Below are 23,726 nucleotides of genomic sequence, written 5' to 3'. Positions count from 1 at the left end.
CACACAAAAGTTAATACCAAATTATATTATCAGACATAATTTATTCACTGTTTACATAAAAAAAAAAAAAAAAAAAAAAGATTGTTACAGAGCCCGGTATGTGAAATAAGTTTTTTTTTTATAAATTGCGCGCTTTCAGGAAATCGCATGCGGGCAGTATAAAAAAACGCCTCCCACTTAACCTCCCGAACTCCGTAGACTAGTATTCAACCAAATACTTTTCCCCCATTGCTGCATATTTAGAGACATGAAACCGCATGCCATCACATCGTCTTCTGGAACATGATGAAGTCTTCTAACGTTGCCGAGGCAACCTCCGTGCAGAAAGCCTCGTCAGGCAGGGAGGCCAGGCGGTCCAGAGAGATGTAGTTGGGCTGGTCCGAATCATACTGCGCCGTTCCTAGGTAGTCCAGAAACAGGTGGCGCTCTTTGATACGCAGTAACCTTGAATTGAAGACCTATTACATAGACATGAGAGGATGAATTATATTATTGAAGACCCATTATAGAGACATGAGAGGATCAATTTGATTATTGAAGACCTATAATTAAGACATTAGGATGCATTGTATTATCGAAGACCCATTATTCATGAGGATGAATTATATAATAGACAGACATGATAGGACGAATTATATTATTTAAATGATCACGCAGGGGCAAAAACAATCAACACTTTTCTGCACTCACTGTAAACTTCCATCACTTTTGCATCAAATCACATTCTTCATCTTACATTTTGGCCCACATAATATACTAGTTGGTTCCACATGGAAATCATGATTTGGATGAAAGTGATTTGGTATTTGGTTATAAGCAATTTCACAGTCTCTCAATGCCACGCCAGATTGGTGGTTCAGCCTACCTGTGGAAACTTCACAATAAGGTGGTGCTGCACTTTCATTGTGTTGTGGAGATAGTCAAATATTTGGGTAAGTTTCCTCTTATTTGAAGTCAACAATTTAGGGACGAGCATAACCATGTGCTGAATCTCATTCTCCTTGAAGCCAAGTTCTATTTTGCACACCTGCAGAAATGGAAACATAAAAAATGACAAAAGATTTGACATAATTGACAGCATATGCAACATGTGGCTGTAAAGCACTTTGCGTACCCTCAGAGTCTCCTTGACTGGTTCCAAACTTCCACAAAGCAATCTAGGAAGTCGAGCTACAATACCACGGGTCTGTAAGAACACAATAAACACCCTTCAACAATCACTCAATGGGTTTTGAGTTAATAATAAAAAAATACTACTTTGTGTGTATATAAGAGAAAGGCAATAGGTGAAACTGTAATTAAAGTAAGTTTACCTTAGAGGAGTTGAGCCCTAGTTGCTGCTGATAAAATGCTAGTCTGTTGTCCAACCTCTTCACGCTGAAGTTGAGCAGATACGGAGCTCTGGTAACCATGGAGGCAACAGTCTCTGGGCTGAACTTCTGTGACTTCAAATAATTCACCCTTACAAAGCAAAATGGGGTAGACAGAGGGAGAAATTTGGAACGGTGACTTGTCTTGATTGACCAAGGTATCGCTAGCAATCATTTTACAAATGTAAACCATGCCATGTAAACCAATGCCTTATCCACAATTCTCCTTTTTATGTAAAGTGTCAGGTAGTCCGAGAAATGTAAACTGCATGAGCATTAACCAGTTTATTTATTCTCTTACCTAGCATGCAGGTTCTCCAAGTCCTCCTTGAGAATGAAGGGGTTGTCAGAGAGAATATAGGCCAGACCAGAGTCTTCCACCCCCATCTCCTTGAGGAACAGCAGCCTCGGGACCACGTCCGTCTGGAAGTCCAGTTTCAGTAGCATGGTGCCTACGTTGGGCCGTTGCTCCAACTTCCAGAGCTTAACACCTGGGAAAAGGACAAAATAACTTATTTATAAATAGCAAATTTGTTGACCAAATTATGAATACCCATAATGCCAAGACCATGCAAAACAATCGCTCTCAGGTCTGTCAGCCTAAAATGTTTTGTCAATAGTACGCAACCAAACGTTTTTATTTTATTTTTGTTTGAACATGCGGGTTTCAGGTTTGCGGGAAGACATCTTAATATGGAGGTACCTAGCTGTACCAGCTTGCTGAGTGTCTCAGACTCATCCACATAGTCCCTGAGACTTGAGGATTCAGACGGCAGGGTGGAGGGAACCATTGTGTGAGATGCGTCTTTATCAGTTATCTCTTCCGAAGCACTGGGATATACAGCTTCATCAGTATCTGGTAAACAGATGGGTACAAATTAGACAAATACAATATGCTTTCCAGTCAAATAGGTCTAAATGCTTAGTGTATTTACAAGGTAAAAATAATTTAGATCTACCTAATCTTGCGTTAGTTTCAGTCAAGTGTTGGGCATCTTTGATTTGTGACAGAGCATCCGTGCTCATCAACTCTTTGGTGTCCCTGTGTTCAGTTGGTAGCAGCGGGCTAGCATTGTAACCGCTATAATAACAAACAACCACTTGTTGCCTCCTCTGACTTGTATGAAATATTGAATGGTTCCCATGAATAATAAGGTCTCCTCCCGCGTTGGTTTTATCAGCTGTTCTTACGCCTGCTACATGATTCTGGACGTGAGTGGAGTACAGTAGGGTGACACACGAGGTCTTTGAGCGGAGATGACTGGTAGATCTCCTACACAGCTGTTGTACACAAGGCGAAGCCATGGCTATTTCCTAAGGGATGAACAAGACATGTTAAACAGCTTCAGGTTTGTGTCCCGAATTTGTACCTGATGCATCCTATTGCAATATTACTAACCGAAAACCTTACATCAAGAAACTTGCTGGCCTTTTAACTAAGCATTGCTATGTCCTCTCATATATATATATATATATATATATATATATATATATATATATATATATATATACGTGAAATGCCTTACTTCAGAGTAAGACCGAGGACATCAAAGTTCATACGTCTTTGGTGTCCTTGGAATCCATAGCTGTCGATTCAGGCTAAATACGTAAATATCAACTAATAAGTCATAGATGTAAGGTAAACATCGTTTATTGATAAATAATGGACCAATACATACCTTTAATTAAATATCACCTAGTTAATTGGGTAACAAAAAACAACCAAGACTGCGTATCCATGCAACAGGCTCACGGGCCGGATGTGTTAAGCGGAAGTGGAACAAACCAATATATTAATTTTGTGTGGGTGATATATATATATTTTGTATTATTATATATAAAATAAGGAACCACGGAACCTAAATGATATACTGTATCTTAATGAAATGCTTTCTTTGTTGTTTCTTTTCTTTGTTGTTTTCCATAACTATTGCTTGAATATCTCTGTCGAATATGTTTGTTTGAGGTGCACACTTCTGTCATGTTCTTCTTTCCGTGAATTGGCTGTTGTCAGACCGGGTTTATGGTGCATTACCGCCCCAAACTGGACTGGAGTGTGTATTCATAGTCTTGCTTTAGCTTCATCATCAATAAATAAAGAGGAAACAAATGAAATTACCACACATAACTGTAATTTCTTTACACATGTTCCCTTGAAAAAGTTGATTTGATTTATAATCACTTTATTCGTTGACCAAGACTACCTTTTCATTTCATATCAGTGTTATATTATCCTGAGTGATCTTACTCTATCCCTTGCCCTTGCATAGCCCCCAGGAACATCCTTAACTACCCATTTTATAACAATGCATGCATGTCCCTGTTAGATGTTTTGCCATTATAGTTTCTAAAATGGTTATCAATTGACCCCTACTTGTATTAATGGCACAGGGATATGTCAGACATGCGGCCTGACATATCGTCAGTGTGTCAGATACTGGTGATGCTCCAGAATTTATTGATTTATTATTTTTTCGATTGTTGCCAGAGTCATTTAAGTACAATCATAAATTATATTTAAACTACAGACCCGTTAATATGTTACCCGTTAATTTTTCTCCACTACAAGGGCCTTGGCTCGTTCAATATCTAGTCTTTTATTAATTACTTACTGCATACAAATAAAACAGGGCTACACCCAAAGACTGCCCCACTAATAAGTGCCCAGTCCACATGCATTAAAGCTGTTATGCTTGTTCCCCCTGCCAAACAACTTCCTCCCCAGAGACCCCACCCAGCATCATTATCATATGCTTTCTGCAACAGCGCTTCTTTATTAGTCTGAGTTTTCCTGATATCTGCCTCCAAACATACACTGACTTCATTTTATTTCGCCCTTTACTAAATCCAAATCGATATTGATAAAATACATTCATACTTTCTATGACATCTTTCTGTGACAATATGCCTAATTCGTTCTCAGAAATGTGATGTAAGAGCAATGGGTCTTTAATTAGATGGAGCTGATGAGTTGTAACACTGTAACAACGAAGTGCTTCTACTCATCGGGTATTCGGCCTGTGTCCCGGATTGTACCAGACAGTTTCACTATCATTCCGTCTGACTGCAACACAACTATTATGCAACCATGTTGTAGCAAACATTGCTGGAGATGGCGCTTACAAAGTCAAGGTTTGTCATTAACGGTTCCCTGACGTTGCTGATATATTTTTGATAGCAGGATTGTCAGCAAACATCCAGGCTCTCTCGTCTATGTGACATTTTTGCTCCAAGTCCACACCCAATCAACATACCATACCCATGAAACAAGCTATTCAGGAGCAATGTGTTCACGTGCCGGATGTGTTGGGCGAAAGTGGAATAAACCAAATCGTCAGTTTCGTGTGGGTAATATGTTTATTTATTTCATTTTTACAAAAAGTAAAATCGAAAGCATACACAATTTTTTTTTTTTTTTTATTAAACACGTTAACTGAAGCCTTTCATTTGTTTTTGTAAAACATTGCCTGGAATAGTTTCTTTGTTTGTAGTGCACATTCGCACACTGACACCCCTCCTAAAGATGTTAAATTCCATTTGTGTTCTCCCCTTTTATACTGTCTGTGTTCTCCCATGTTTCCTATTTTAAACAAGAAACCTAGTACTGTAGTATATTAAGTGAAACTTATATTTTTTGGGGGTTTATTTTCATCAGAAAAATGGCACCCCCGATTGCACCTCCAACTCTCCAAAAAGACGATACGAACCAAAAGTTACACTTCCGCATGATAAACGAGCAACAAGTGGAGGATATCTGTATTAACCTTTTCTATAAGCCGCATACAATTACGCTTTTAACCTTATCTGTGCTCAGTTTGATGTACTTTGTGTTTGCCAGGTAAATAACACTGTTAAACTGATCGATATATATTATGGAATGTATTGGTCATTTCATCAGTTTAGACTCCCATTCATCTAATGTGAACAGCTGTTAAACATGTCATACTATGTGATTGACAGGGACGATGCCCACCCTGACAGCAACCTCAGAGTCGGCATTCTGGTGGTCGTCTCCTTTTTTCTTGTCATCAGCGTCCTGACGTTCCCTAACGGTAAGAAATGTTCATTATATTCTTAAAAAAAAATCTGTAATGAGGGGATTTTGAGGAACACCTGCTGCCTAATCATCTGTAAAGTCGTAAAGGCTAAGCATTTATGGGTTCGAGGAGACACCTGATACGTGATAGGATTAAACAAATAAATACAATTATTTAAACTTTATGAGTTATGATGATGTTTCCAGTAAATGATACTTATAATATATATTTTATATTGCTTTTTTTTAGGTCCATTTACGAGGCCACATCCAGCCATATGGCGTATGGTTTTCGGTGAGAACTAGTTCATCTTGCATGCAACTCGTACTGCTATTTATTTAAAATCATTACAAATCATCATGCCTTGCCTCATCCCAGAACAAATTGTGGTTGTCGTGTTTGCTGACTTTTTCCCATTTTCTTCTTGATAGGTTTGAGTGTTCTTTACTTCTTGTTTCTTGTCTTCCTCCTCTTCCTTAACTGGAGCCAAGTAAAAACTTTCATGTACTGGTTGGATCCTAACCTTCGCTATGCCAGACGGGAGGTTGATGTCATGGTATTGTTATATTGTCTCTAATTGCGACTCATTTATATATTGATATGCATTCATAGATATATTCATGTTTTTTTTCGTTGAAAAAAACATACATATTTCTTCTAGATGTCCTTTCACATTTTAATCAATGCTTCACCACTCTTCCCAGGAATATGCTGTGAATTGTACGGTGATCACGTGGGACCGCGTCATGAGCCATTTTGACATCTTTGCATTTGGACATTTTGTCGGATGGGCTATTAAAGCGCTGGTCATTCGCAACTATGGCCTCTGCTGGACCATCAGTATAACATGGGAACTCACTGAGGTACATCTATGACTGTTTAGGCTTTGAATAAGCATACTATAGCCCATTTCCCATTACAAAATGACCATCCAAATAGGAACAAGCTTTCTTGGGGGGTCTACATTTTACAAATCTTTGTGTTTAACTATCAGCTATATTCCTCATACGTAAACCGTGTTTGTAGGGCTGATTGTTCATGATTGTTCAAGACATGACTCTGGCCTCTTTAATCATAGACCAGAAGTATAATTATGAGGGTTAAGAGTGCCTAATTCCAGCTGTATTTACCCATTTTAAAAACTGTCAAGGACTAGTGTGGTTCAAAACAATATACACCATATCACGGTTTTATTGACATGCAATTCCTCTCTCCCCAGTTGTTCTTCATGCATCTCCTCCCTAACTTTGCTGAGTGCTGGTGGGACCAGGTGATCCTGGACATACTGCTGTGTAATGGAGGAGGGATCTGGCTGGGCATGACCGTGTGCCACTTTCTGGAGATGCGGACCTACAGCTGGGCCAGCATCAAGTCAGTTCTTGGTTACTTTGTTTTCTTTCTGCTCCCTTGCTCTCTCAGCCTGGATGTAATACTGTTTGTGTAACTCACATCAGCATGTGTGTTTCCACAGGGACATCCATACCACCACAGGGAAGATAAAACGGGCCGTGCTTCAGTTCACCCCGGCCAGCTGGACTTATGTCCGCTGGTTCGACCCAAACTCCTCTTTCCAGAGGCTTGCTGGCATCTACCTCTTCATGATCCTATGGCAGGTATATTGGATTTTTTTATAATCCATAACTTTGCATTTCAATATTCTAATTTTAAAATAGAAATGTGTATTGAGCCCCTCCCAGTTAGCAGGTGGGAGACTTTCAGCATTCAATAAACTCAATAACAGTGTTCTTTCTACCAACTGGCTGTGCAGATGTGTGACGCAAACTGGCTAGCTCGGCCGGCTTGGTGACTTGAGTGGGAGGGTATTTGGGAGTTGAAATTGTAGTTGAAATGTTACACACAATGATTACCATGTGTTTTTGTTCTCTATTGTGTTATTGTATTTTATCCGGAGAGCACATCAAACCGTCCCTTCTTCCTCTTTGTCTCCACAGCTCACCGAGTTGAACACGTTCTTCCTCAAGCACATCTTCATCTTCCAGGTGTCTCACCCGCTCAGCTTAGGCCGCATCTTCATCATGGGGAGCATCACTGCTCCCACCGTGCGGTACGTGCTGGTTTCACAGCCATGCGCAATTTGTCATTGCACTTTCAAGAAGGAAACCCCGCTGATTTTCTTGTGATGTTTCCTCTACTTTGCAGACAGTATTATGCATACTTGACGGACACTCAGTGCAAAAGAGTAGGAACGCAGTGTTGGGTGTTTGGGTAGGTCTTCTAAGCATCATGTTTCATTTATCATTGAAGATATCAATAGATTGCATGCATATGTTTACAACATAAGAAACGACTAATCTCCTGCCAATACTTCTAAGAACTGTTATGTGATCTGTCAGACTTCGATATTATCTATTTTGAAGTAACCAAACACAACAGAGATTTCAGATGACAATCATATTCAAGAGTTTTTGCCAAGAGAGGGCGCTATTGCAACAATCCAATGTATAAATGCCATGCCAATGTTTAGTTGTTACCCACATTAAACCTAACATTAACAAAAGATGTAACATTTCATCTTTTATTTGATGACAGTGCTCTGTCTTTCCTGGAAGCTCTTGCCTGTGTCAAGTTTGGGCTGGACCTGTTCTGCAAAACATGTATCCAATTTGTGGTCCTATGGCTGTTTTGTCTGGTAAGTGCCTGGTAGTATGTACATCCTTAGGAGAAATTGTTTAAAATATATCTGTGTGGTCTAATGTGTGTTCAGCCATGTGTAAATGACTATGTAAGCATAACCATGAGTGCTCTGTAGTAAAGGTTTTAGGTTTTTACCTGCAGAATTAGCAGGACAGAGAAATCATACAGAATGTAACGTTTAAGGTCCTGATAAAATACTGTGCTTTCTTTCTTCTTTGACATCCTCCAGGCAGTCATAACACTGCTTTGTTTATATGGGATGGTTTGGTATGAGCAGAGGAAAATGGAGGTATGTGCTTTTTTATGAGTTTGTTTTATAAAAATGGCTATGCCATTACAGTTTTATTGTTCGATTCAGGGTTCAGCCGTTTTTTATTGTTTCTGAACTTTTTTTCTTTCCTTGGAGGTCTTGAGCAACAAGCATCGTGATTCACACAGCCCTACTGAGCCCTGTGGTTTAATACAAGATGGCCTTTCAGGTCAGTTGTATTCATGGTGATCATACTCTGGTGAACTCTCCACCTGCACTTTAAAACCAATGCCTCTTCCCTCTCTTGCACAGCTAAGGAACTCCCCAACAGTACCAAACCATCAACAGCACAAAAGAGAAACTTGAAGAAGAAGCGTACGGTTAACGACCACAGAGGGAAGAAGATATAGGGAGAGTACCAGAGGTTGGGGTATTATGAAGTCTTGAGGAAAGAGAGTGCTGCGAAGTCACACCTAACCACGGGTAATACACTCTTGGTAGTCTGGCAGATGACCAATGAAATACAATTTTTTGTGTCTTCCTATCACTAACTCTTTGATAACTATATATTGGGTGAGATAGATTGTAATAATCATATTAAAACGTGTGAAAGAGTTATGTAGATTAAACAAAACACTGAAGTTCCATGAAACAGCATCTTGATATTATTAACTTGCTAAGCACAATCGATCACGATGTCACCATAGGTGTTGTTTTTTTGCTCGTATATATTTATTTATTCCGTACTATGATGCTATGTTTGATTTACACTGAATACTACACTGTTTTTATATATGAGTTAGGTTGTATTGTTTCTCTCTGATTGTGTTAACCAATGTTGTCAATTCCATGCATAAACAATGTTATTTATGTAGCAGATTTTTTTTCCCATGATTGTATTTTTTGAGGAAGTTTTAAATGTCAAGTTGTAAAGCAAATCCGCAAACATCTGTATACATTTTTTTTTTGATGTATAACGTTTGATGGTTCGTTACAGAATATTTTAGGTGTAATATTTTCAATGTTATTTTTTGATTCACTGTGATCTTTAATAATAAATATTAAAATAAATCTATTCGTTTGTCATACTTCTATCACGAAACTAGTGAAATATAAAACTCCAGCCTGAAAGAATCGGGGACCGATTTAAGATTTTTGGCGGTGCCAATGATTATTTTTCAACCTCTATCTAGCGTCATGAGACGTTTCTTTGCATGTGTAGCTAGCTACTCCATTTCCCATGGTTCCTGCTCCTAAAGGCTCGCTGTAGTGGATGACAGCTATCCGGCGCCGAGAGACCGATAGACACTCAAACGAACAAGCCATGGCGGCCACGGGTGGAGGGAAAATTAGAAGCAGAAGATATCATATTGCCTCCAAACCTTACGCCAAGAGCAAACAGGTAAAATGGATGAAAGTGATTTTTTTAAATGATTGCATTGATTGGATCGCCGTAACAATAATGCCATTTACTTCCTATCTTTGTTTATTGTTTTGTTAGATCTATTTTGTGGCCTACCGATAGCGCTCATGGCCTCCACGCGCTGCTAGCATGTCAGGGAAATGCTAGCTATCATTAGCAAAGTAGATGCTAGTTTTTAGCCGACAAATTACCCAAGAGAAGTAACGATCGTGATTGTCTTGACATGTGAAAAACATGATGGGACTAATTTTTTGGAACAATTATTTTCGTTAGAACATGAAATTCAGATGGCGTATGCACAATTTAGCCCAGTGACTACAGTATTCCTACGGAGCAGCTAGCTGTCAGCTAACTTGGGAAATGCCATGGAAGTAGGATTCAACTGAGCCGGTGTTACCGCTAGCTAGGTTAGCCGTAGCTAGAAGCGCATTGTTGTCTGAGATGTATCCATCGCACAATATTCAGATATATACACCTGACGTTCGGACACACGCTAGGCGTTGTTCATAACTATCTACATTCGTGTTTTATCTATGAGAATAAGTTACGTAAGGAAATATGCAGAGAAAGCATTGCCAAAATCTCTGCCAGCTGTATTGCGTAGGAAGCATTGACTAATTTGAGACCCACATGGTTTACGCATTCGCTTTTCAGGGGGATTGCAGAGATTGGTATATACTATGAAACAATCCAGTGAACATTGTGGCATATAACTGCTCCTGAAAAAATGATTAAGGGATTTGCAAATGGGTGTATTGTCACTGAGCATTTAACATGCGACATAGACATGTGAATTTGGGTAGAACGGTATATTTGCTTTTAAGAATGAAAACCAAGGCGCCTAGAAAACCTAGAGCGCCTAATTTTGAAGATTAACCTCAGTTCTTACGTGTCCTTATTGATCATCGTAATGAAACGCATTGATGGGTTATGTTGACGTATGTCATAATTGTTCTTGTAGACGTGCTTCAAAACGGTGGGAGTTTGCATTTGTACTGGACTTGGTTTGCAATAAAAAATGAACGCGAGCAACGAAACAAAACTGTATCGTGTATCCATGGTTAATAACGTGTATTTAAGACACTATTTTAACACTGTTTAATTTTTGAGAAGCCACTTCAAGGTAAAATGGATGAAAGTTGGATGAAATGACTTGTTTTGCTTGCGTATGTGGTTTTTGAAATTATTAACTGTTCGGTGGGCGTAGTATTCAGAGGTTGGTGATATTACTTTACTGTTTTGAAAGGCAATAAGTCTTCAGTGTATCCCTTTGTCCAAACAGCATTCCCTGTGTAAGGTTTGACAGGGTGTTTACATTTGGTCAAATTAAACCTGAAGCCATGGTGCATTTAGGTCGGGTTTTATCGAATAGAGTGGGGCAACTCTTTGAGTTGGAAGCCTCAGCTCACTGGGTCTGCAAGGGTGTTGTGCTCCTTCAGAGTACTTGCATGCTTTAGTAACAGTCCACAGAGTGCAACCAGATTAAACCTCCTCTCAGCCCAACCTGGGGCCGCTTCCTGTGAGAACAATGACACAAGCATAGGCTCTCTGCACCGGCCCCTGTGTTCCCTATGAAACAGTCCACCAAAGAACTGCCCCTCTCTGTAAGCCTTGTACACACAGGAGCCAACGTTTATATAATTGAACTAAACATGTACAGTTTAAGCTGTGTGGTTCTATAAAAGTGTATCGGTCAGAATGTTGATGGTTTGTCGGCGTAGATTAGTTTCAGGGTAGCAGGGTGCAGACATGTTGTAGTGCAGTCGATCGCCTTAGTGTGCTTAACTGATAAGCATCACAGCAAGGGGCACCCATGTCTTCTATCAGGAGAGCAAAGCTCCCTCTAGTTTGACGGCATGTATACAAAGAGTCGTGCAGGCTATCAACTCCACTTCTTTTCTCCCATGCTGCAACTTTATGAATGTAGAATACAATAATCCATATCCTGAGGGTGCCCTCTTGTACTCTTCTAAAGAGCTACTGACTACATTTTCAGTTTAATTGACAGCTGTATAGTCATCTTCCATATATACACTATATATCATCTACGACACTCTAACTTTAATTCACCAAGCTTTATAATGCACTACTGACTATGCAGAATTTAATATATATTTATGGTCAATAAACTTGTTCTACTTTAGAGAAGAATGGTAAAATAACTGCAGTGTTTTTATTACCAAGAGTACTGCTAGTATTTACGCTATGAGATATAAAGTGTCAAAAGACAAGCATTATCAAAAAAATCGGTGGTTTGGCATTATTCTTCTGGTTATTGATACATTTTTTATTATTATTGACAATAATGGCTGCTCCGACTGATTGATATAAGCCGACCCATGACTGTTCTCTCCCCCTGGCTGGTTCCTCCCTCTCTCTGCAGCAGCCAGGCCTCATCAATCGAGTGACCAACACGGTGAAGAGCATCGTTCCGTCCTGGCTACAGAAGTACTTTAAGGGCGAGGAACCTGCCGAGGAGGGGGGCGCCCTACAGGGTTTGGAGGAGGACAGCCAGACCCTCCCACCCAACGGCAATGAGGAGGGCCCACCACCCCACGACGGCTGGGACTCCCCAGAGCCCAGCACCAGTCACACAGGTGAGGGATGCGGCCAGCCCCTTAGGTATACCTGATTCGGGACACTGGGTGATTTCTGTGTACCTGCTGTTATTCTGGGCATCCGTTTGTCCCATGTGGTAATAAAGCTTTTGGCCACCACCTAATCCCACACTCTCGCTCTTGTGCTTCCTATTTCCGACCGGCAGAGCCTTCGACCAGCAGGGCCTCGCTGAACTTGCAGGACAATGTCCTGTCACGGCCCCCGTTGAATCGTTCCCACCCCCTCCACTTTCCCCTGCCGGAGGCCTCCTCCCCCCTCCTAGGGCCCCCCAGCAGCCTCTTCCCTCCGCCCTCCACCTCCCTAGCCCCCGGGCCCTTCACCACGGGCTTCTCCCTGGTGAAGGAGATCAAGGACAACCTCTCCCAGCACGAAGATGATAACATCTCCACCACTAGCGGCTTCTCCTCCCGAGCCTCCGAAAAAGGTCTGTGGTTTGGTACTCGATCTAAAGGTACACAAGACTAACCCGGCCCCTTGAGTGAACTAGTTTACGGTTTCTAATTATTTTTCCTATTTTTTTTTCTAGATGTACCCGCCTCCAAAATGGTGTCGGGGCCTCGCCTCTGGTCCCCAGAGTCGGACAGGACACACTCCGGGCTCCCTGCCTCCCAGTCCAGTCTCAAGAAGCCCGCCTTTAACCTTTCTCTGTTTGGCACTTCCTCCAACGTGAGTTTCTATGCCGACGTTCACGTTGTGGATCTCGAACTGGTCTCACCACCAGTTTGCTTCCATTCATTCTGCTCGACTTGACCGTGGTGCTTTCTGCTCCTTAGTCCACGTTGAACAGCACAGTGCTCAACTCGAGCCAGCTGGGGGACTCTCCCTTCTACCCGGGGAAGACCACCTACGGAGGGGCCGCTGCAGCCAGAAGCCTGCGCACGCGCCCCAGCACACCTTATCAGGTCAGGCATCCACCTCCCTTATGCTGAACTCAGACAGTAGTGCAGAACAGCAGGGTGGTATGGTGAAGGTTCCTGGACGTCTATCTATTATGAGGCAATGAGAGGGCAGGTCCAAGATATTCCCGTACACCTGTAGCCCAGTGTTTCCCCCAGCACTGTATGGTTAAGGCAGCCGCCTTAACAACAATAGGGCCCGCGTTGACTACCAATATATAAAATAAATAATATATTTTTTTTATGCTTTTTTTTTTTTTATTATTATGCATTAACAAAGTACAAAACTCTCGTAGGGAAAGAAAATATACTTCCATCAGTTACAAAAAAGAAAGCGAAATACGAGGCCCAGTGGCTTCAGCAGTTCATTCAACCCCTTCGCCACGCATCAGGGTGAAACGACGCAGCGCACCGGTGACGGTGTCCTAGAGGAGTGGTCACGCGTTGCCATCCGAATTCAGCTTGAGTGTGTCATCAGAGGCAACCGGGGTGAAGCTCACCACCGGCGTTATGCAAAAGCGGGAGACTGACTCCCAAGTGCTTGACCCCCAGGCGCCGGTGAGGAGGCAGATCAAGGCCCGGCCCGCCGGAGCGGCGCCCTGCGGGGTGACGAGCGGCACGGCCCGGCGCATCCTGCAGTCCCTGGAGCGCATGTCCAGTCCTCTGGCCGTGAGTCCCCCCCCCACCACGCACACTAACGCTCAGGACATGGACCCAGTTATGTTCAGAAAGAGATGGCTGATGATCCCTATTTCTTTGAAGGCATGTTAAACATTAATCTAGAAGGCTGTTATCTGTAATTTCTGTGTTGTTTCCCAAACAGGACGCAAAGAGAATCCCCTCTGCAGCCTCTTCCCCAATGTCAGCGGTAAGCACGAGGAACGCAGTACCACACAATACACCTCCACACACTTGAAAACGCTTCTAATGTTCTATCCATTGGGGAGAATTTCATACGTGAGACATACTTGCGTTATGGTTAGGCACATTTTTTAGCGAAGGGGACTTAATTTGCCTATTGTGTAGAAATATTGACCAAATGATGGCTCTATAGATAGGAGTGCTGTTTCCACACAGCTCTGCCTGGTAGTCGCGTCTCCTGGGCACGTATACACCGCAAGATACACTGGAACTCGTATGCTTGACGTGTACTTTTTGACTTGAGTACATTTGCACCCCTAGTTAGCATGGCTGTTTTTTTTCTATAGTGTTTTCAGTCATGGCATTAGTATTTCTAACATCAATATGGGAGAGATTGAAGAACAGTGGGGAATTAATGTCTGTCAATAGAGAATTTGAATTATGTTGAACTGAGTTGCTAATTTAAACTGCAATCTGTTTTGCCCCGCTCTATGCAGTCAATGGACGGTACAAATCTAGACTACTCACACTTCCAGGCCAAAAAGAAACGGGTAAGTTAATCTGCTCCCAGCGCCTTGATGGGTGGTTTGGTCATTTGTTTTTGTTTTCATACTCGTCCCAACACATGAGGCTATCGGAGGGTGTGTATACTATTACAGGAGCTCTACAGCTCAACAGATGACTTGGCGGTTGGGATTTGGCTTAAGGAGGCAGCACACTGTCCCACTGCCTGCTGGCCTACTTAACGCTTTACTCGACAAGATTCCTTTTAGCAAGGCACAGCTGTTTGGTGTGCATGTGCGCCTGTTTATAACACACAAACACGCGCACACATGGACTGTGTTGTAGTGTGTCTTGGTTGGTGTGTAAGTGGTGTGGGGCAGGCCATTGTTGATGATTAGTGCCAGCTCTGGATTGGCGCGGCCTGCAGTCCTTAAAACTGCTGGAAAGCGCCAGCTGTGACAGCTGCATCTCCAGACCCAAACAAACGGCCATTGACCTCCGCAGTCAATCATAAAAACAAGAGGAGCAGAGTCCCCAACACATCCATCATGGTCGATGCATGGCTCTGGACGAGCTTCACCACAGATGGCCCCCTACTCCATAGCCTATTGAAGAGGCCATCCTCGACTGTGTTTTGTCTGTTGACGCGGGGATTCTGCTCCGTGGCCTTGACATGTGTCTGTTGTCCCCTCAGCTGGAGCCCTCCCTCCCCCCAGTGCAGAAGATGTTTGTCCCGACAGCCGCCGCGGTATCAGGGAACCGCTCCGTTTCCTTCAGGCCCTCTCTCACCCCCGGAGGCTCGGGCCGGTTCCTGGACAGGACCTCCAGAGACACGGTCAGTACCGCCTCCCCGGCGTCCGTTTATAGTCCTCCACATGTACCTTTCACCTCGCTCCGTGGGACCTTTTTTATAAGCCTTGTGTGCTAACTCCCCTGTGTCTGTTCATGCCCCTTCCAGCCCACCATACAATCATCACACTTGCCTGATGCAAGCCCGGGTCCTTCTCAAAGGTACGGCTCCTTCCTATCAAGTAGTCCCATCACTACCTGGTCCTTCCCGTGGTTTTGGAGGGTAAAAGGGTCTCTTAAGTGTGTGTGGTTTATGTATTGTACGCCTAAACCTGTGTGACCGAGTTTGACTGCTCGTCCTCCACACAGCACAACCAACTGTAGCAGACCAGACTACCCTCTGTCCAGCACCCCTGCAGCAAGCGTCACAGCGGCCGGGGGCGGGGGCAAGATGAAGAGGGAGAGGACCACCACCCGGCCCTCCTCCAAACGCCCTGACGACGACGAGGTGGGGACCCCACACTCTACCCCTTAGTTTTGTCGCACTCTTTTCTAGTTTTTCGTCTAGCTTTCCTTTGTGTTAAACAAACATCTCCTGGAGTGGAGCACATGTTGTGATATCATAGATATCACAACATGGAACGACAGAAAAAGTCAAACTAGAAAGAATAGTTTGGAGGGATTCATCGGTAGCGGTCAGACCGTGTGTGTGTGTTCTGTGTGGCCTGGTCGCTCACCGTGGTGGCCCTGCCTGTGCTCTCCCCCTCCAGGTGGCCGAGGTGCCCGACCTGCCAGCCATCTCCCTCCCGATCAGCGCCTTCAGCCTGCCCACCTTCAGCTTCTCCACCCTGCCCCTCACCACCACCGCAAAGCCCCGGGCTAGCGTCGCGACCCCGTCCCCAGCCAAGGAAACTGTAGCAGAAAAGGTAGGACCCTACGGCCCAGGGGTGTACCAGCGGAAGCCCTTTCTCGAGGTGGATGATCGGTTTCCCGTCACTGGTTCTTATTTCTCTGGGTTTTCTTCTTAGGAACCCGCTGCGTCTTCAACCCCCCCCTGTCTACCGTTCACCTTCGCCTCTCCCATCGTCAAGGCGACCGCTGCTAGCCCCCCCTCCTTCTCCCCCTCTGTACGTATGGACTGGACGGGCTTATTTGAACCAAGGTCGATCACAACGGTCCAGTGAGAATGTGTTTTAACGCTAATCCTCTTGTTTTAGGCTGGATTTACCTTCAGTGCACCTGTAGCAAAAATGGGTTCGTCCATGTCAAATGGAAAGCTCGCACACATACCCGCGGAGGCAGCAGGTAGGTGTCTGTCCCGTCAGAGACAGTGGGGGGGGGGGGGATTTCATGCCACGTGTATGAGGTGGCCTATAGGATGAATGCTTAATTGAAGCTGGTGCTGTTCTTTTTTTTTTGTGCAGATTTCCCTTCTCCCACAATGAGAAGGCCCACTGGGGGAGTTAATTTATACAATAAGAACACAGAGGACTTTGACGGACCCTTCAAACCAGCCAAGACCCTGAAGCAGGGCAGCGTTCTGGACCTCCTCAAATCACCTGGTGAGATACACTTGTTTTTGTTGTTTTATTGCTGATATAAATAACAAGACAAGATGTTTGACTTTGGGCTCTGGTGTCCTAATCACTGACGACCCGTACTCTGTTTTTGGTCCAGGCTTCGCCTCTCCCGTCACCTCGACTTCCCCCAGTGCCAACAGCGCTCCTCTGTCGAGCTCCACGGTCTCCCCCTCCCCCGCCCTCTCCTCCTCCTCCGCTGGCTTCGGCAACATGTTCCAGCCCGCGCCGGGCTCCTGGAGCTGTGACGTCTGCATGGTGCAGAACAAACAGTCTGACGCCAAGTGTGTTGCTTGTGGAACACAACTGCCCAAATCCACCTCCACCACCACCACCACCACCTCGTCCTCGTCCTCCTCCTCTTTCTCCTCCTCGTCCTGCTTCAAACCATTAAACTCTACCGCCACCGAGAACAACAAGACCGCCCCCAAGGCCGCGGTGGGCTTCGGCGCGATGTTCGCCCGGCCCGCGGGCATGTGGGACTGCGACACGTGTCTGGTCCAGAACAAGGCGGAGGCGGTGAAGTGCGTGGCGTGCGACACGGCCAAGCCGGGCACGGGGGTCAAGGCCTCGCTGACGCTGCCGTCGGCCTTCGCTCCCGTGGCGCCCGAGGCCTCCCCCGCCGCGCCGCCCCCGACGGCCCTCCCCTCTTTTGGGGACATGTTCAAGAAGCCGGAGGGCACGTGGCAGTGTGACACGTGCATGGTGGACAACAAGGCGCAGGACACAAAGTGTGTGGCCTGCATGACCTCCAAGCCTGGTATGCTCTCGTTTACAAACTGACATTTGAATTGGAATTAATTTAGAATTACAAAAAAAAAATTCATTGACAATAAGCAGACGCTGTTATCCAGTAGTGAGTGTGTTATGAGTCTGTTAGGGACCATTACTTTTATAATAACAGTAGTGTTAATTTTGTCATTGGAAGCTAATGCTTCAGCTTGGGCTCAGAATGCTCATCATTAACGTAACCTCTCTCCCCGTCGGGTAATTAACCCTCTTTCCCCCCCACCAAGGAGCGTCAGCTGCCCCCCCAGCGTCGGCCTCCGCCCCGGCCAGCACCAGTGCTCCAGCGCTGGGCTTCGGGGACATGTTCAAGAAGCCCGAGGGGGCCTGGGACTGTGATGTGTGCTGCGTTCAGAACAAGGGGGCAGACCTGACGTGTGTCGCCTGCCAGACGGCCAAGCCGGGGGCCGTGGTGGAACCCAAAGGTAAGGATGGAGAACCCGCCCTTGTGGAACCACGAATGTTGTCCTCCTCCCCCCCCCCCTGGTTATTTTCCAGAGTTTCTATATAACGGATGACGGCTTTATGTTTTTTGTGTTTGTTTTCTTCCCCCTGCAGGTTTCAGTTCTTCGTTCGGCTCGTCGGGAGCTGCGTTCGGCACCTCGGGCTCCGGGGGTTTCAAGTTCGGTACGTCGGCGGCGTCGGACTCCCTCCCCGCTGACAACGCGGGCTTCAAGTTTGGGGCCGCCCTCTCCGACTCCGCCTCCTCGTCGTCCACCGGAGGTTTTAAGTTCGGAACCTCTACGTCGGAGACCCCTTCGAAAGACACTAGCGCCTCGTTGGGGTTCAAATTCGGCAGCGCCACGGAGGGCTTTAAGTTTGGCACCGCCGCCGTCACTGACTCGACCGCCACGGACAGCAAGCAGCCCGAGTCCAGCTCTGGAGGGCCCGGCTTCAAGTTCGGAGACAGCAGCGGGACGCTATTCGGGGCCGGGGCGTCCAGCGCCGAGGCCACGACCCCCAACGTCGGGTTCTCCTTCGGACTCTCAAAACCCGACGAGACGACGACGACGGCGGCGACCGCCGCCGCGTCCGCCCCCTCCGTGACTTTCACCCTCCCCACGACCGCCACAGAGAACACGTCATCCACTGACGGCGCCTCGCTGAAGACCTCCGTCTTCGGGAGGCTGGGCGGGCCGCTCACGAGCGCCGCCTCCTCCTCGCCCACGCCCAGCTTCGGCGCCGCCGTCTCCACAGAGAAGGAGGCGGCTGCTCCCGCCGCGTTCAGCTTCGGGAAGCCCGAGGAGAAGGAGCCGGCCGGCTTCATGTTCGGCGCGGCCAGTAAAGGAAGCGACGCCACCATGATGTCCCCGCCAGCCGAGATGGGGGGCTTCTCCTTCAACACGCCCCTCGCCGCCGCCAAGGAGCAGGCGCCCCCGCCCCCGTACCCCTTCGGCAAGCCGGCCGACAAGGGAGAGGTGGCGGCCGCCGAGGTCCCCAAGACGGGCTTCAGCTTTGGACAGAGCGCTGCAGGTGTGTGTTGGTTAGATTCAGAGCGTGTGTCGTGTTTTAACGGGGTCGATTGGGAGATTTACACTGGGTTATGAACTAGTGTTCTAGGTCCTTCCGTGGTCTTGACCCCCTCGGTTCCTCTCTCTCCACCAGATCCCTCCGCCGCTCCCAAGCCGTTCTCCTTCAACCCGACCCCCGTCAGCTCCTCGGCCCCGGCCCCCAGTCTCTTCGGCAGCGGCCCTGCCCAGGCACCGGCCGCCGCCGCTAGCCCGGCGCCCAGCAGCTTCATGTTTGGCAAGGGGTCCTTGGCCCCGGCGGCGGCGCCCGGCCCGGCCACAGCCCAGCCCTTCCTCTTCGGGGCCTCCGCCAGCGCAGCGCCTCCCGCCGCCAACCCCCCCGGCTTCTCGTTCGGCGAGGTGGTGCCGGCTCACGGTCTATCTGCAGGTCAGCCTCTCCACTCCTTTTTGTTTACTGTCGTTTCATTGATGGGTCGTTTGGATGATTGGTCCCAGTACGTACGAACAACGTTTGTTAGTGCTCCTTTTTTGCTTTCGCGCAGTGGACTCATCGGTGTCAAGCATCCTTCATGTGGTGTGTCAACATACATGAAACTCAATGTCAATGTTCCTCTCCTCCCTCCGCTCCCCCAGCCCCCTCCTCCACGTCCTCTCCGTTTGTCTTCAGCTCGGCCCCGACCTCAGGGTTCGGGGCGGGCCAGGCTCCGCCCTCCACAGGGGCTTTCGGAGCCGCGCAGGCCGCCCCCGCCTTCGGCTCCACTTTCGGCTCTCCAGCCCCTTCGCCCTTCTCGGGCCCCGCTGCCAAGACCCCGGCCTTCGGGGCCAAGCCCAACGCGGCCCCGGTCTTCGGCCAGCAGGCCAACTCCACGCCGGTGTTCGGAGCGGTGCCCAACCCGACCCAGCCAGGTTGGTGACGCACCTTCTTAGACTGAGTGTCCATGATCTTGACGTGGCTGTACTTGAGACCATTGAGGTCCTGGGAGAGTTAAGAGCAGGAAATACTTGACCCTTTAGAAACCACGGCATGTGCCAGTCAATTATGGCGGTAGCACTTAAACATTTGAAAGGAACATCATATCCATATGTCTGCGGTCTTAATGGACATAATGCAGTGGATTGCTCAAATCAGACGACCCTGAATCAAGCCAAGCGTCTCTCCATCCAATCAGGGTTCCAGTTTGGCGGCGCCACTCCGTTCGGAGCCCCCGCCAACAACACGGGGGTGTTTGCCTTCGGAGGCGGCGCCCCCCCGGCCCTTTCCGCCGCCCCCTCCGCGGCCCCCCAGCAGACGGCTCAAGCAGGGTTCACCTTCGCCCAGCCGCCCGCGTTCAACATCGGGTAAATATGAGGCTCTGCTAAAGGCCGAGCCGGAGCCCCTCGGAGCTCGTCTGCGTCAGCCCTGGATGAAGCCGTCGTAAAGAACCTGTGCTGAGGAGCATGATGACACATTTAACTGTAAAGTGTTCCCACTGCGTGGCTCGTGCACTTACAGATTACAGATCACTGAAACGAGACAAAGATGATAGTACTATAGCGCCCGTTGTCCTGCTACTGATTGTTAAGGGAAGCTGCAGAGTTCATGCTTTAGCTGTTCTGGTATAGTTATTGCTACTTGTGATGTTCCTTTCCTGCTCTACCTGGGATTGCCTTTAGCCTTTGTTGACGATGATGTCATGACTCTCTCCAGGTCGGCCAAGACCTTCACAGCGACCCCCGCTGGCCAGGCGCCCATCGCCGGGCGCAAGATCAAGACGGCGGTACGGCGCAGGAAGTGAACCCCCACCTGCCCCACCTCCTCCTCGCCCTCGCTTCCCGCAACCTGGACTCGAATTAGACTTGACCTTTGACCTTTAGAATCCAACCTGAAAGGCTGACCGATGTCCTGGACGCTCTCCACCAGCCCCCCCCTCCCCCTCCCCTCCCCTGCTCCAGGGCGTGGCATGTGAGGGAACACCCCTGGACGGGAGGCGTCTCCTCCCTAAGGGCTAGACGGTCATCGCAGGGCTGGACTAGGGGCTTCACCTCAGAGTAGACCAGGTGGCCTGGTTGGTGAAGGTGACCCTCTTAAACGATATGGATTAAGACCTGTGATCAGGATCGACAACATGATGACAACAGAGACGACTCCCGATACGCGATCGAGTAAAGAAACCTTTGCTTGGCATTTGAAACAAACAAACCCAAGACTGTCATCTCTCTATTTTCTGTCTGTCTGCTAGACTTTAGGCATGACTTTTTTTTCCTCTTTTTTTTGTCTCGTTTTTTGGAAATAAAATTACAAAGGCAAAAACTGCAAATCTAAAGAGTTGCGAATGTACACGGCGCCCTGTCGTCGAGTTCAGCTATGGGTGATCAGGTTATTGAGCTGCAATACGCGTAGAGGTAGCGAGAGCTGTTTGGCTGGTCGCCGGTGGCAACCGCTGCGCACGCCGCCATCTAGCGAGCGCTCTCCGTTTATTGAGACGCCGCGACGGGTGCAGCTATGGGACGTTGCCATGGTGATGATGCCGTGTGTGTGTGTGTGTGTGTGCTGTATGTACAGAGATAAGAGTGTTTCCGTGTGACAGATGAAGCGTGCTTGTTACCCCCCCCTATCTCCTCGCCTCATGTACAGACTTGAGGTGTGTATGATGTTTTTTTTTTTGTACATGCAGATTATGTTTCTCTAGTGCGCTCCTTGCGTGTCAGTGTTTTGACTGTGTGTGTGTGTGTTTGTGTGTTTGCGCATATGAACCGAATCCTCTGGAGTGTGCCGCGGGGGGGTGGCCTGTTGTCATAGGTGAGATAGCAAATGAATGTGTTTAAAACGAGCCCTAAGAGGCAGACTTATAGAACGGAGAGGCAGAGGGTGGGCGAAGGGGTAGAAGCCTTTTAGACGTCCGCTTCTCTCAGAACTTCTGTATAAACGAGTGGTTCCACAATCCGTTCTAATTCTTTCTCCACCTGGCTGGCTTCACCCCTGCTCTCTGTGCTTCTCCCACCCTCCCATTCTCTCCCTCTCCTGCTGACAAGTTAAACTCTCCTATTACCTCTCTGCCTCTTCCTCTTAATCTCTTAATTGGCCTTCGAATATTATTATAAAAAACCTGTAAATAGTTTTTTTTTTTTTTTTATCTGTGAAGTTGAATTTCTGTGTGTTACCAACTCTGCATTCTGCATTTTTTGTCTTTAGAATTTATTATGTAAATCCCTATATTCAAAGTTGCCCGAATCCATTTAAAAGGAACATAAATGCAAATTGGGAAGCCTTTGATGAATAAAGGTATATTGGCTTTTCTGATCCACTTTTGTTTGGACCAAAACCAGTATTGTATAAAGTATTAAGTATATATTTTTCTATTGCTTGTTTAAATGGACGAGGGTGACTTTGGATGATAAGGAAGTCAATTTAATTTTAAAGCCATGATTATTACTGGTCGAGTGATGATATAAAAACCATGGGTAATTACTATCAATAAACTATAAAAAAAGTGAACAGCTGACTGAATTATTCTCTTTGACAAATTATACCAGGTGTTGGAATAGCCGTTCATACAACTGTGTGTAATACAACCCAGAATAAAATTGGCAATAGGTTAAAGGGACTTTTGCGACGATATTAAGTAAATAATGGGATAAAGTAGCTACTATTTTAGGTGAAGCTGCTTGAGTATGATGGCAGTAACCTGCTCGTACCAGCTTGAGAAAGGAACAGCCATTGCCTAATCTCAACCTAAAAGGCCCGATTATTGTCCATCCTCATGCATTATACAGTTGTCTCGGAATGTAGTGTGCCAGGGCTGTCATAGCGCCGTGGATTACAGCACAATCGAACGACCTCATTTTATGCAACAAAGCCCATCTCAATGAATGACTACGCGGGGGGTGGTTTCGCTGTACTGGCCTTGACACGCGCGGCTCTCTCCTCGGTCACCTCTGTCACCGGGTCAGATTTATTGTAGCAACGGGCCTTAGTAACGCCCAGGAGTCCCTGGCGACATGTGCCTTGTTCTCTCTCTCTCTCCGAAGGAATGCGTCCGCTTCGCACGCGTCCTTTTCATCGGATTCCCTTGAAAGTCTTTTATTAGGCATCATAAATACCCTTTGTTCATTAAACAAGTCAACATGGGATGTGGAACCTCGACATCGACGGCGGTTGTACCAATAGACTGTGATGAGTTGACGAAAGAGGTAGGCTGGTTTTAAAATGGCTCACGTAGAGGTTTAAGTAAGTTAGTCTAACTTTAGCATAAGTTCAATGTAAGCTTAAAGAAAGGCGACGTTATATCGAAAATATCAGAAAATATTTGGATTATGAATTTGTATAAATATATGTTTGGGTTAAACATGACATTTTAGGATTATTTTATGAAACAGAAGATAGGCTTATAATTTGGTATCAAAAAGTATTTATACGTTTATATATCTTATTTCTATATGCACTGCCTATTATTTTCTGCCAGGATGAGACGGGGAGGCTTGGGTCTCGCGGGGACTCGGCGGTCTCCAAG

The 23,726-nt window shown here is 46.4% G+C and overlaps 3 protein-coding genes across 5 annotated transcripts; 2 read left to right on the top strand and 1 right to left on the bottom strand.

Annotated features, from left to right (window-relative positions):
- Positions 1 to 22: 22 nt before the first annotated feature.
- mterf3 (mitochondrial transcription termination factor 3) lies at positions 23 to 3,313 on the bottom strand. 3 transcript variants are annotated; one of them, XM_056582181.1, is made up of 8 exons: positions 3,050 to 3,313; positions 2,330 to 2,684; positions 2,074 to 2,226; positions 1,672 to 1,861; positions 1,314 to 1,461; positions 1,115 to 1,186; positions 866 to 1,027; positions 23 to 400 (listed from the first exon to the last, which is right to left on the bottom strand). In XM_056582181.1, the coding sequence occupies exons 2-8, from the start codon at positions 2,673 to 2,675 to the stop codon at positions 296 to 298; spliced, it is 1,176 nt and encodes a 391-aa protein (XP_056438156.1). In that variant the 5' UTR covers positions 2,676 to 2,684; positions 3,050 to 3,313; the 3' UTR covers positions 23 to 295. The 3 variants fall into 3 exon arrangements, with proteins under 3 accessions (XP_056438156.1, XP_056438154.1, XP_056438155.1); XM_056582179.1 differs by having other exon boundaries at positions 25 to 458; positions 3,050 to 3,305; XM_056582180.1 differs by lacking the exon at positions 3,050 to 3,313 and adding an exon at positions 2,897 to 2,987 and having other exon boundaries at positions 25 to 458.
- A 1,602-nt stretch (positions 3,314 to 4,915) lies between these two features.
- On the top strand, positions 4,916 to 9,386 carry ptdss1b (phosphatidylserine synthase 1b). The gene is made up of 13 exons (XM_056582182.1): positions 4,916 to 5,208; positions 5,331 to 5,422; positions 5,657 to 5,701; positions 5,839 to 5,963; positions 6,112 to 6,270; positions 6,627 to 6,778; positions 6,879 to 7,020; positions 7,360 to 7,472; positions 7,568 to 7,633; positions 7,958 to 8,057; positions 8,292 to 8,351; positions 8,469 to 8,541; positions 8,625 to 9,386. Exons 1-13 carry the CDS (start codon positions 5,030 to 5,032, stop codon positions 8,720 to 8,722), a joined length of 1,404 nt encoding a protein of 467 aa, XP_056438157.1. The 5' UTR covers positions 4,916 to 5,029; the 3' UTR covers positions 8,723 to 9,386.
- Positions 9,387 to 9,405: 19 nt separating this feature from the next.
- On the top strand, positions 9,406 to 23,048 carry nup153 (nucleoporin 153). Its single transcript, XM_056582177.1, has 22 exons — positions 9,406 to 9,714; positions 12,119 to 12,332; positions 12,500 to 12,778; positions 12,881 to 13,020; positions 13,128 to 13,256; positions 13,803 to 13,919; positions 14,074 to 14,118; positions 14,609 to 14,662; positions 15,310 to 15,450; positions 15,574 to 15,626; positions 15,774 to 15,912; positions 16,175 to 16,330; positions 16,433 to 16,531; positions 16,622 to 16,709; positions 16,829 to 16,966; positions 17,082 to 17,741; positions 17,998 to 18,192; positions 18,326 to 19,240; positions 19,373 to 19,663; positions 19,870 to 20,142; positions 20,406 to 20,574; positions 20,924 to 23,048. The coding sequence occupies exons 1-22, from the start codon at positions 9,586 to 9,588 to the stop codon at positions 21,009 to 21,011; spliced, it is 4,512 nt and encodes a 1,503-aa protein (XP_056438152.1). The 5' UTR covers positions 9,406 to 9,585; the 3' UTR covers positions 21,012 to 23,048.
- Positions 23,049 to 23,726: the final 678 nt, after the last annotated feature.

The sequence above is a fragment of the Gadus chalcogrammus genome, chromosome 22 (assembly GCF_026213295.1).
Source record: "Gadus chalcogrammus isolate NIFS_2021 chromosome 22, NIFS_Gcha_1.0, whole genome shotgun sequence".
Taxonomy (NCBI): domain Eukaryota; kingdom Metazoa; phylum Chordata; class Actinopteri; order Gadiformes; family Gadidae; genus Gadus; species Gadus chalcogrammus.
The sequence above is the reverse complement of the archived record's forward strand: the minus strand, read 5'-3'. Positions and strand labels throughout refer to the sequence as shown.